The sequence below is a fragment of the Castor canadensis genome, chromosome 6 (assembly GCF_047511655.1).
Source record: "Castor canadensis chromosome 6, mCasCan1.hap1v2, whole genome shotgun sequence".
Classification (NCBI taxonomy): Eukaryota; Metazoa; Chordata; class Mammalia; order Rodentia; family Castoridae; genus Castor; species Castor canadensis.
This window is the reverse complement of record NC_133391.1, coordinates 45,617,438-45,630,034: the sequence shown is the minus strand read 5'-3', so window position 1 is coordinate 45,630,034 and position 12,597 is coordinate 45,617,438. Positions and strand designations below refer to the sequence as shown.

The following is a 12,597-nucleotide window of genomic DNA, read 5'->3' as shown; positions in this document are numbered from 1 at the left end:
TAATCTGTCTTGAAATGAGTCAATTCTGTACACTTCCATGAGATTAAAATCAGTTTGCATTTCCTTCTGGATGTCTTGTGCCTCTCCTATCCCAACGCCCCCCAAAAAGTCAGGGTACTTGAGGCACATAAACAAGTAGTTCTGGAAATTCACTTTCTTAATCAAGAGAAAGCACAGAGATAAATTCCATTCTGTGTGGGTTTTCTTAACACTTTGCTGTGATCAGGATTTACTGTGTTTTTTTTTTCTCCCTGGAAAGATAATCCCTGAGTGATAACATCTCTAATACAGAAACTAAAAAGCAGAATGAATGACAACTGTGTGTTATTTTGTGGGAAAATCTATCCTCTAAAAGAAGGAAGATGACCACTCACAAATGACCTAGGCTACTTTTGAGTCACAGAAAAAAAGAGGTCATTTCTTTCCCAAGATGATAGCCTTGGGCAAGTCAGTTATCTCTGCACCTGTGTTGTAACTGTAAAATAAGCAAAATGAAATGATCTCACGGGCTAGTGTATGAGTGCTTCCAACAGTGCAGAACACAGAGCAAACAGTGAGAAACTGAGCTTGTACCAACATCCTTGCCTTCACCACCAAGACCATCGACATCTTAGAGAAGTTGGCCAAACAGCAATAAGCAGCTACCCTTGGGGGTTTTCATAAAAGCACAAAGAATGGCTGCCTTTATTCTAGAGTGTTCCCATTTATCCTGACTCATCCTGCAAGAGAAATAGGCTCATGAGACAAAGCAAGGGGAGAAGACAGAGGGTCATGGGCAAAGACGGGAAGATATTTTACAGAAAAATGTTACCTTGTCTTCTCATAATAGTGTTTAGAAGATGAAATTCTTACACAAATTCTTTCTGATACTGAGGGTCAGGAAAGGGAGAGAGCCACACAATCTCTAGGGAGAGATGTCTGTAAGTGGCCAGGGCTGCAGAGCAATCCATTATTCTGAGTCTTTGTGTTCACACATGAGCATGCTTGCTGAACCCCAGATGAGGAAAAAAGAACTTTGTTCAGAAAAGCATCTTTGCAGTCTCAGAGAGTGTAGCTGAAAGCCGACACCTGCACCTACCTCTCTCTGTAGCTGGTCTGGCCCCTCATCTGTGTTGCGGAGGTTTAGGACATGTACCTCCTGTGGCAGCCCAGTTGTGCCTCTGCTGGCACAGCCAGACAGGACGGTAAAGCTCTCCATCAGGGCCTGGACAGGGTGGGAGGCATTGACAGGTGACAGTTCACACTGCGTGCCAGACTCTGGACCTGGGGACAGAATGATAGACATGAGCCATTTGGAAAGAGCTATTAAGTCTACCCCAAAGTATCTTGGATGCTCAAGCCACTGCCAAGCCACCAGAGGAGGTTTTACAAGTAAAAACTTACTTGAAAACAAGTAAGTTGTTTTTGAACTAAATGACAGAACTAGCCTATTCTTCTGAAATCCCAATCTCTTGCATGACTTTGATGTATATTTGATTTTTTTAAATTCTTTTTATCCTCCCAATTCAACAATTGATGAAATAACATTTGTGTTCTTCCTTCCTCTCTTGGAAAAAAAAATCTGACATAAATGGAATAAATAGTTTTAAGTCCCAATAATATTAAATATCTAAAATTGCAACCCCCCCAAAAAAATATAAGATACCCTTAGAGCTTCCCTTTACTAGGGGAAGTAAAACAAATTTAAGAACTATACAAAGCAAAATGTAGTGAGCAGAGGCAATCAGGACAAGAACTGTACAGCAAAGTTTGGGCCTGAGGTCAGAAAAATCCTCCCAAAAGAAGTGGAACATAAGCAGAGCTCCAAACAAAAAAGACAGAACCCTGGATATATTGGCTCCTGCTTCTCCCTCCAACCAACCAAGCTAAATTCTAAATCCATCCATGACTCTCCATCTCAACCTCCTACCTACTCCTAGACAATTATAGAGCTTTGGTCCTTAGGGTCCCCAAGATGCCTTCTACACAAAGGAGGTCCTCCTAACTCTGTGGTGCTCAACTCTAGCTGGTCCAAATGCAAATGCCTGCAGCTCCTATTTCTACAGGTATTTCCTGTACCTTGAAAACTGCAGGTCTACTGAATATGCCTGAACCCAGTGGCACCCAGGCCCCTTCTTATCCCTCCAGTTTCACCCCACCCCCAGCAACACCATCTTGCTTAAAGATCTCCACATGTACCATGAAAGTTTTCAACTCCATGCCTTTATTTAAGCTTGTTGCAGTTACCCAAATTCCTGTTCTACTCTAACTCCACCCCTACAACAAACATCCCAAGCTGAAAGAGATGTTCCTTCTCTGTTCCCCCATCTCTGTCCCCCCACAATTTCTCTTCCCAGCTCCACTGTTTCATTTACCCCAGTGATCACAGGTGTGTATACCTGCCTTTGCCAGTGAAATGTGATCTCCCTGATGATTACAAATTATTCACCTTCATGTCCTCAGGACACTACTACAATACCTGGCAGATAGGAGATACCCAAAAAAGATTTGTTAACTGATAAATAAATCATTGAGGCTTTTTTTAAGTGCCATTAATCAGTGAGTACAGCACCATTCCAAGGATTGGAGTTGGCTCTAAGGAACTAATATGGGAAATAGTTTGCTAAGTGGTGTGAAGTACAACCCCACTCACTATATTTCAATCTCATTTCACATTGGCTAGACTGACAAGAGACAGACATCCAGAGAGAAGGAGAAACTGAGATACTGAAGGGGTCCGGAGATTGTCACCCAAAAATATAGCACCCTTGCATGGTTTCTTGTTTTAATTTAAAGAAGCATAAACTGCTGGAAGGGGCTCCCCTCTGACATTTCCTTGTCTGCTTACAGGCTAGATCCCTAAGGAAAAAAGCAATTACCTTTGGTCCATACCCTGAGGTTCCACTAACTAAATTAATACTATAGGAAGAAAGGCTGAAGTCTGTCAACACACCTGGACAGACTCCTCATACACTATTGTCATCCCATTCAATATTCCGAAGAAAATCATCTAAAAACCATTGTTTGTCCTGCTGTCCAAACAGACGGGGCCACAGTTCCCCCACCACCAAAGTGTACATATTCCCCAGTCTAACCCTCTCCTGTGGAAATAGGGTATTTACACCTCTGAAAACTTGGGGCTAGAAGTTAATTACACTCTTGTGATTTTCCATTGTACCCTGATTTTTTTTCTGCTTTTGCAGGTTAATAAATTTGTATTTCTTTTCTCTTATTTAATTTGTCTTTGTCAGTTTATTCCACCAAACACTCAAAGGGCAGAGGGGAAACCTCTCTTCATCCCTAGAACACTTCATCTTCACACATGTCTGTGTGCTTGGTGCCACTGTCCCTATTCAGCCTGGGGCTTGAACATAAAGAACCCAGGAAACCACAACCTTTCAAATAGAACTGAGATAAAAGGCCTGGATGCACTCCAATGAGTCCTTCCTGACTTCTAAATAACAAAGGTATTCTCTAGGATTACAGTCTCAATCTACATGCAACTCCAGTTCAGATCCAGCCACTCCTGTACCCCTGCTATGTCAAAGCAGACACCCTGGCTGGTAGACCAAGTCTATTTCGGGACTCATAGAAATTATCTAGGCTGATAATAGCAATCTGGTCTGAAATGAGGTATGTGCCTTCTCAAATAATCATTACCACTTTCTGTGTTGCTGGAATGAGTCCAGCTACTTTCTGAGAAAGGAGGAGGTGGTGAAGGAAAACATCAGTTGAAGGTACATTTCTGGGTATACCCCAGAGCCTCAGAGAAAAACATCCCATTCCTACTTAATTCTGGGGCCACACACTAGCCATGGCTACTGTACTAGAAACCCTCTGAATTGGTTTTAGAGCCACCTGCCATGGATTTGCAATAAGCACACGTTAAATACAAATAACAATGTTTTTAAGTTCCATTTTTGTACATGTGTACAAAACACTAACGGTTCTGTCATTTGACCCAAAGCACATCTGCAAAGATGCCTACAATCCATTTGATTTGCCCTCCTCCCAGTAAGCGACCATTACCAATTGGGGTCTTCCTTAAATCACTACACTGGTCATCTCTGCAAAGGAGCAGGAGAAAAACTCAACAGAAATAAATCTGAGGATGAGTTCTTACCCCACAGAGGAAGGGCACCATGGCAAGGAAGTGCGCAGCACTAAGGGTAAGCTTTCTGACTCAGAGCCTATGTTCACTATCCTGCTGGAGTCCAGGAAGGTCAAGACTCCTCTTTCTGGGAGGTAGCCCAACAATGGGTTATCCAAGTCAGTTCAAGGTCAAACAAAAGGGCACACTCTGATTTAGTGGTGGGACAGCCTCTCTTTTAGGGGCCCACAGAGGTCAATGTTTAAATATATCAGTGTTATGGTTGGAATCCTAACTATCCTCCAAAGGCCCATGTGGTAAGGGCCTGGACACCCACCTGTGGTCCTATAGGAAGGTGGCAGAACCTTTAGAAGGTGGAGCCTAGTGGAAAGAAGTTAGGTCATTGGGGGCGTGCCCTTGAAGGGGATATGGAGACTCCAGCCCCTTTCCTCACTCCCTCCTTTTCCTTCCCAACAGCCACGAGGTAAGCAGTGTCCTCTACCATGTGCTCTTGCCATGATGTACTGTGCCACCACAGACCCAGTGACAGAGCTAAGTGACCACAAATGGTCACTCTGAAACTGTGAGCCAAAACAAACTTTTCTTTCTTTTAAGTTTCTTATCTCAGGTAGTTTGTTGCAGCAATGGAAAGTTGACTAACACACTTAATACGGAGAGCTCTCGACCATCTGAGACACTGGAGTTTTAAGGGCTTGTATTGACTTTTTTCCTCTAACTTTGAAAAAGAAAAAATAAAACTCAATTAAGCTATCCATACACCAACGGACTACACATGAGTGTGTGCATGCATGTGCGCGCGCGCGCGCACACACACACACACACACACATACACACATAAGAAATTATCCACCACCATCACCCAGAGTATGTGAGAAATGGCATCTTCAACAGTTCAACACATTAGACTATTCTGATAAAAACTGTAAACAGTTCAACACAATATTAGACTATTCTGATAAAAATTGTAAAGAGATAGCTCTCATTTATCAAGTTCCCACGAGGCGCTGGGCAGTGCTAGGTGCTGTATATCCTTCCAACACACCATAAGGAGGTAGTGTCACCCCCATCTTAAAGAAAAGGAAGATAAGCTCAATGTACTTAGGCAACTGTTCCAAGGTCATCAAGGTGACCCAAGGCCCTAGACTGGGCCATGCCCTAGGGCTTACTCTCTCTCACCAGGCATGATCCTGAAGGACAACATCCCAGGGCTACTATGCCACACTCTCTGTGAGCATCAAAATGCCATCATAGGGGTAAAGTTCCTGAGTTTGTAACTTACTCTGAAATGCATCCAAAACCTAAGATGATCGATGACTAGACAGACATTTGATAAAGCACTATTGCAAAATGTCAATTGTGGAATCTGTATGTTCACTGTACAATGGTTTCAACATCTCTGTATGTTGAAATGTTTCATTTAAAAAATGTTGAGGGGGAGGGAATACTTACAAAAAAAAAAAACCGTCCAGAAATGTTGCCAGAAATCACAGTCACACTGCTGATGAGAGAGCAAAGGCACATATCCTTTGACCCAGCAAACTTCCTCCAGGAATTTGTCATAGAGAAATAACTGGACGAGTGTGCAGAGTACAGAATGTACCAGTGAAAAAAGTCAAGGAGAGGGAAAAAAAAGGAAATAAATCTTTTAAAAATCGTAATAGTAGTGGATGATATCACATCCACTTAAAAAGACTGACTTACTGAACCCTTGAGGCTCTCCAGATGAAGCTCACACCTCCCAAGATTTGCCAGGTCCTTCCAAGTCTGGCTCTGCCTCCTAGCCTGTCCCCATCCGTCATCACTCTGGCATGTATTCACTGTGTTTTAGCCATGCTGGCTGTGGCACAGACCTACTGGGTATCTCTCATATCAATTATTTTCTTTCTGGCTCCAAATATTATTCAGACACATGGCCATCCAAAAATGCAGGCTACGGGATGTGAGGGCGATCTGGCTGCGACATCTGTCACCCCACTGATCGCCAGGGTTGATTTGGCTGATCTGGCTGGCTAGGTGGGTATCCCCTTCCTCCCTCACCGCTCCATGTGCGTCCCTCCCGAAGCTGTGCGCTGGGTAGAAGAGGACGACCATCCCTGATAGAGGAGGACCGAGGAGGACCGTTCTTCAGTCAAGGGTGTACGAGTAGCTGCGCTCCCCTGCTAGAATCTCCAAAAAAGCTCTCAAAATGCAGGCTACGTGTTCTAGCCCCACTTGCAGTTAAGTATGTGCATGTGAGCCCAAATCTTGCAAATATCACAAAAGAATGGAATATAAACATCCTGTTTATTGTTGTATGCCTCTCCCTAGCACAGTGCCTGGCACGCAATAGACACCCTGATACTATTGAGGAAAGAACCAGGAGGTAACATGCTCAGTGAATTTCCTTCCATAGGAGACTGTCTATCCTAGCTTCAATCCTATACCTAAGGGAAAAAAAAATCAATCATGAAATGAAGCAGGTAGTGGTTTGGGTTGCTAAGAATGAAGTCCCAGTTGGGACTTCCCCACCCTCAATTGCCACAGAAGACAAGAAACACAAACCTGTTTTTGTCCTCTCTTCCCACACACTCCTCTGGTGGTACCCTCTGTCCAAGTGGCACAATAATCCCTACCTTCTCATCGCACAATACACCCCCCAACCTCATCTGCCACCTCTGCATCTGGCCCTGGCTTCTCTGTCCCTCTCCTTCAACCACAGCCTGCCTATTTGATCTTGCTCTCATCGGTCCCCCTGGCCTCACAGTGATTCCCCTGGGATCTGCCCACACACTGCTAGACCTGGGTCAGTATAGAGAAGCCTCCATCTGGGAACAGTGTCTCCATACCCTGGACTCCTCCACATATGTCTGAAGTAACAATGGTTCTGCCTTTTGCTTCACCACTCATCCTGACTACAACACCTCCTGGAAGCCATCCCTGAAACCGTTTGCCTCATCTGCTCACCTTGTGGAGTCCCTGAGCTGCTGGTACAGGCCTCATGGACAGTCTCAGCAGGCCTAGAGTTTCTCTTCTGGCCACAGCTGGAAACCCACAGCCCTTCTCTTCCCTGTGAATTCTTACCTTGCAGTGAGCAGTGTGCTCTGCCAGTGATCCTACTCTGCACAGCAAAAGCTGCCTCGCCAAGGTAAGGAGCAGTCAGGGCACAGAAGTCAAGGACAGAGACCTCAGAGAGTGACCAATGTACACACCAGGGTGGGAGCATTAAAAGGCAGTTATGGAGACTTTATCTGAAGCCTCATGGAAACTCTGTAAAGTGGGCAGAATAAATATTATTCCCACTCTAAGTAAATTGTTGCAAGCCACCGAGCTGGGCACGTCTTTTCGTAAAGTGCTTCCTGGCTGTAAAGCATCTACAGGTTCCCCTCCAGAGACACTCCTCACCCAACCAAGCCTCCCATACATTTCTTTTGATTCTGGGCATCTGGCACATGCCCTGTCCAGGATTCTCTGGGGATCATTCCTGAGGAAATCTAACCTTTCCATGGTCTCCAAGTATAAGGCAAATTGATCCTTTTCCCCTGGCTAGTAGTCACAAGCTTACTGGATGCTGGGTCTTGACCTGAGGTCAGTCTTGTTCTTCCTGTTCAGTGCACCCTCTTTGCCACAGGACAAACACCTGGCCCTGCTCACCCACAAGCTGCTACTGCTGTTGACTGAAAGCAGTGACTGTCCTGAAGAAAGCACACACTCAAGGAAGCCCTGTGGGGAGAAATTCACCAGGTGGCCCAGACTAGAGAGTTATCCCAACAAGGCCACCATCAATTCTGCTCCTTCACAGAGCAGGGTCCCCATCACTCAGGCTGCTCAGCAGCTGGGCTGCCCATAGTGGTACCCTAGGCTTCCACCTTGTGAGATAAGCCAGAGGTGAGTTCTTCATGTGGAGGGTTACCATGTATCCACGCTCTGCACATGCTTTTTCTAATCCTAGCAAGACTACTGTGAAAACGGCGTTAAATTCCCAAGTTTAGAGTGATGGAAATTGGTGCACAGAGTCATGTTAAGTCACTTGCTAAAAGTCACACAGCACCAGGAAGTGGCAGCTTTTGGACCTGAGTTTCTCAGACTACAGGTCCAGGTTCTTCCTGAGACAGATTCATCACCTGCTTTCACCTTGCACTTTCTAGTCCTTCACTCAGGTCTAGGCAAACGGACTCTCACACGAACATTAATTCATGTCTGATATGATAAAATAAACTGCTCAGTTCACACTTGTAAACTTTAACTGATTTAACAGCCTCATAAATCCAAGGGGAAGCCACAAGCTCCTTTCTCATTTTACCGGATGTTCACTTTGTCTTTTTCACTAATGCGTGAATATCTGGACACATGGGAAAGTCCTAGGATCTGACTATAACACCAATATCTAAATTCCCAGTTCTACTTAAAGGAAACGATGCAAATGGACTCGTCCTTTCCTTGTCCTTTAGCTGCAGCATGGCGCTCAATCTCAGCTCAGAACCCCCAGTCACACTGGCTGCAGGCCAACTCCCAGCCTTGACACAATGCAGACAAGGCATTTGGGAACATGTGCTTTTGCTGTGCACACTTTAAATTTAATGTGTTCCAAAAGCAAGCAGAGGGGTTACACATGCAACAGAGAGCAAAATATTGAGGGGAGGGTATTGTTTGGAGGAAGAAATAGTAATTTTCACATTTGATAAATGTGATTTGCAAGCATTTCAATACTAATGCATACCAAGCTGACACAAACATCTGGTACCTATTCCACATAATTTCCAGTGCACTGATTCCCCATATCACCCAGGGCACTAATGAGGGGCGTGTGTTCAGCTGTAATAAAAGTGGTAAAGATGTAGAGGGAATTAAGGGGTAACAGTATAGCCTGGGACCAAGACATTGCAGTGGGGAGATTTTATTGCAACAACACCATTGGCTAATAAGGGTTTCTGTTATTGTCCCACAGGGAATTCTACAATGCTGTCAGCTGCAAAGAGGGACAAACTCCCACAGACTGTGAGACTGGGCACCGCAGGACCTATTCTACCCTTGAGTGGAAAATCTCTTCACCCCAGGGGGATGCCAGAATCTGTAAAAAAGAGCACCCAGGACACTTTCTCATCCAATACCATAATCTGGCTTTCATTGAGCTGTATGAAAAGGAATGTAACAAATACTCGGATATGATGTACAAAGTTCAAAGAAAAAAAAAAAAACACCTGGAAGGCCCTGGGCTCCAGAGCCCCAGGCTGTACACAACATGTGCTCGTGTTTGGACCATCTCAGGTTACAACTCACTGGATGTACAGCCCTTTGGGGATGAAGCTGCGGAATGCACCACCATTAAACTCCAAAAGGGGCCCTTTTACCACAACCCCCACCTGGGTTTTTCAACAATAAAACTTAGCTAAAGGCTGAAATTTGTCCCCAGTAGGGAAAAGACAGAAGAATCCTAAAACTTGTATGTAACATGATTTCTCAGAGACAGAAAGCCCAGATTTTCTACCGTACAACTCTTCAGGCATGTCTTACCATATTTCTTTTCATCCTCCATTCTAGTGTCAAGACCCAGGTCTTTCTTTTGACAAACCAACCCTCTTTCAAGAAGCCAAATGCCAATTTATTGGGCTAAAAGCCAGTGCATATTTGTGTACTGGTGTGTTGAAATCATTAGGAAACCATGTTGAAAAATGTGTGTTCACATTTTTGTCCTGTGTTCAAACTGTGTTTTTAAATGTTCAAAAGGAAACAGGGCAGAGCTTAATTAAGAATCTATGTTGGCCTTATATATTGTGGGAATGTAAATTAGTGTATCCACTATGGAAATCAGTATGGAGGGTCCTCAAAAAACTAAAAATAGAACTGCCATATTGATCCTGCTATACCACTCTTGGGTGTAAGTATGCATACAACAGAGATACCTGCATACCATGTTTATAGCAGCACTATTCACAATAGCTAAACTAATAAATCAGTTCATCAACCAATGACCAGATAAAGAAAATGTGGTATATATACACAATGGAGTACTATTCAGCCATAAAGACGAATGAAATTACATTGTTTGCAGGAAAATGGATGGTACTGGAAATCATCAAGTTAAGTGAAAGAAGCCAGACAGAAAGACAAATGTTACATGCTCTCTCTCAGATGTGGAAACTAGATCTAAAAAAAAAAAAAAAAAAAGAAGAAGAATGTCACAAGCGTAAAATGGGGGAGGGAGAAAGGGATTGTTTGGGGTGCGTACCAGCGTGAGGGGGAAGGTGGAGGCATATCATGGAAATACTTCATACACATGTATGAAAGTAGAATAACAAAACTGATTAAAACTTATTTGTAAAGGGGAAGGATGATAAGAAAGCATAACGGAGGGAATGAACTTGAGTAAAGTACATTATATGCATGTAGGGAAGTAATCACCATGAAGCCCCTTTGTACAATTAATACATGCCAATTAAAAAGAAAGGGAGAAAAGAATCCATATTGGGAAGTATCAGCCTACAAAGGATATTGGCTCTTCTACCTATACCCCATTCTACTGCTTGCAGGTGTCCACAGAGGGGATCCGTGCAGCTCTGGGAGGAAGAGGGTGTTGTTTTGTTTTATATTCTTATGACCTGAAGAGAAGAGGCAGCAGAGGGGCATGTCCCAGACATCACCACTAGACATAACAAGAAGAGCTCATAAGAGGCTGAGAGTTTGGCATGGCTCCACATGGGCAATTCCTGGGCTCCATCCTCACCACCAAAATAAATAAATAACTGAATGAAGTAAAAGAGGAACCTTGTAGTAGAGACACACAGAAACTGGACCTGAAATGCTGGAGCTGGTTTTAAGCATAGCTATGCTGTTTATTGGTTGCATCTGTGTGTGTGTGTGTGTGTGTGTGTGTGTGTGTGTGTGGTGCTCTGTTTTATTTCATTTGTGCAGTTCATGGGATCAAATCCAGGGCCAAACACATACTACTTGGCTACACCACCAGCCCTGACCTTGTAGGCTCCCACATCTCTCTTATTTATTTATTTATTTATTTTATTATTCATATGTGCATACAAGGCTTGGGTCATTTCTCCCCCCTGCCCCCACCCCCTCCCTTACCACCCACACCACCCCCTCCCGCTCCCCCCCACCCCCTCAATACCCAGCAGAAACTATTTTGCCCTTATTTCTAATTTTGTTGTAGAGAGAGTATAAGCAATAATAGGAAGGAACAAGGGTTTTTGCTGGTTGAGATAAGGATAGCTGTACAGGGAGTTGACTCACATTCATTTCCTGTGCGTGTGTTACCTTCTAGATTAATTCTTTTTTGATCTCACCTTTTCTCTAGTTCCTGGTCCCCTTCTCCTATTGGCCTCAGTTGCTTTTAAGGTATCTGCTTTAGTTTCTCTGCGTTAAGGGCAACAAATGCTAGCTAGTTTTTTAGGTGTCTTACCTATCCTTACCCTTCCCTTGTGTGCTCTCGCTTTTATCATGTGCTCATAGTCCAATCCCCTTGTTGTGTTTGCCCTTGATCTAATGTCCGCATATGAGGGAGAACATACAATTTTTGGTCTTTTGGGCCAGGCTAACCTCACTCAGAATGATGTTCTCCAATTCCATCCATTTACCAGCGAATGATAACATTTCGTTCTTCTTCATGGCTGCATAAAATTCCATTGTGTATAGATACCACATTTTCTTAATCCATTCGTCAGTGGTGGGGCATCTTGGCTGTTTCCATAACTTGGCTATTGTGAATAGTGCCACAATAAACATGGGTGTGCAGGTGCCTCTGGAGTAACAGTCTTTTGGGTATATCCCCAAGAGTGGTATTGCTGGATCAAATGGTAGATCGATGTCTAGCTTTTTAAGTAGCCTCCAAATTTTTTTCCAGAGTGGTTGTACTAGTTTACATTCCCACCAACAGTGTAAGAGGGCTCCTTTTTCCCCGCATCCTCGCCAAACACATGCTACTTGTCTACACCACCAGCCCTGACCTTGTAGGCTCCCACATCTCTCTTACTCCATGACAGGCTCAACTTGTATCAGCTGAGGTATTGTGTGTAAAAACGCTTTACAGATTTCAAGTGCTATTAGAGACATAATAGTCTCTAATTTCTCTTGAGGGAAAGAGACATAATGAATGAAAATATTTTCCCCAACTGAAAAATGTTTTCTTTGTGGACTTGTAGAATGACTAACAAAATATCCAAGATAAGATGTTCTTATACTACTCTCCAGCCATTACTTGACAAGAAGTATTTCTAAGAATTGCACTGGGGAGGTTTCAGATAAATCTAGGCACAGCATTAGAGCAAAAATTTCCTGTGTTTTGAGTACATTCTGGAAGGAAAAGTTAAAAAGATGAGAATAGCCCATGTTCGTGCTTCCAGGGAATTCCAGCAATCCAGAAAGAGAGTAACTTGGCATCACCTTGGCCAACTCTCTTGTTCACTTTCGTTCTTCAAGCTAGTACACCTGTTCCTGTTCTGATGAGACTAAGGAAGCTGGGATGGAAGGGGGTTAGTGTCACATGGGGAGATTAGAATTTATGGACGTTTTTACCCAGA

The 12,597-nt window shown here is 43.7% G+C and overlaps 1 protein-coding gene across 4 annotated transcripts in view; it reads right to left on the bottom strand.

Moving 5' to 3' along the window:
• The window catches only part of Tgfbr3 (transforming growth factor beta receptor 3), a 193,436-nt gene that overhangs the window by 111,393 nt on the left and 69,446 nt on the right, over window positions 1–12,597 (bottom strand). For 3 of the 4 annotated variants that reach the window (XM_074076496.1, XM_074076495.1, XM_074076497.1), the window contains exon 3: window positions 1,079–1,263. The exons of the other annotated variant lie outside the window; for it this stretch is intronic. In XM_074076496.1, the coding sequence (XP_073932597.1) occupies window positions 1,079–1,263 (185 nt within the window). The remainder of the gene's footprint in view (window positions 1–1,078; window positions 1,264–12,597) is intronic. 4 annotated transcript variants of the gene reach the window in all.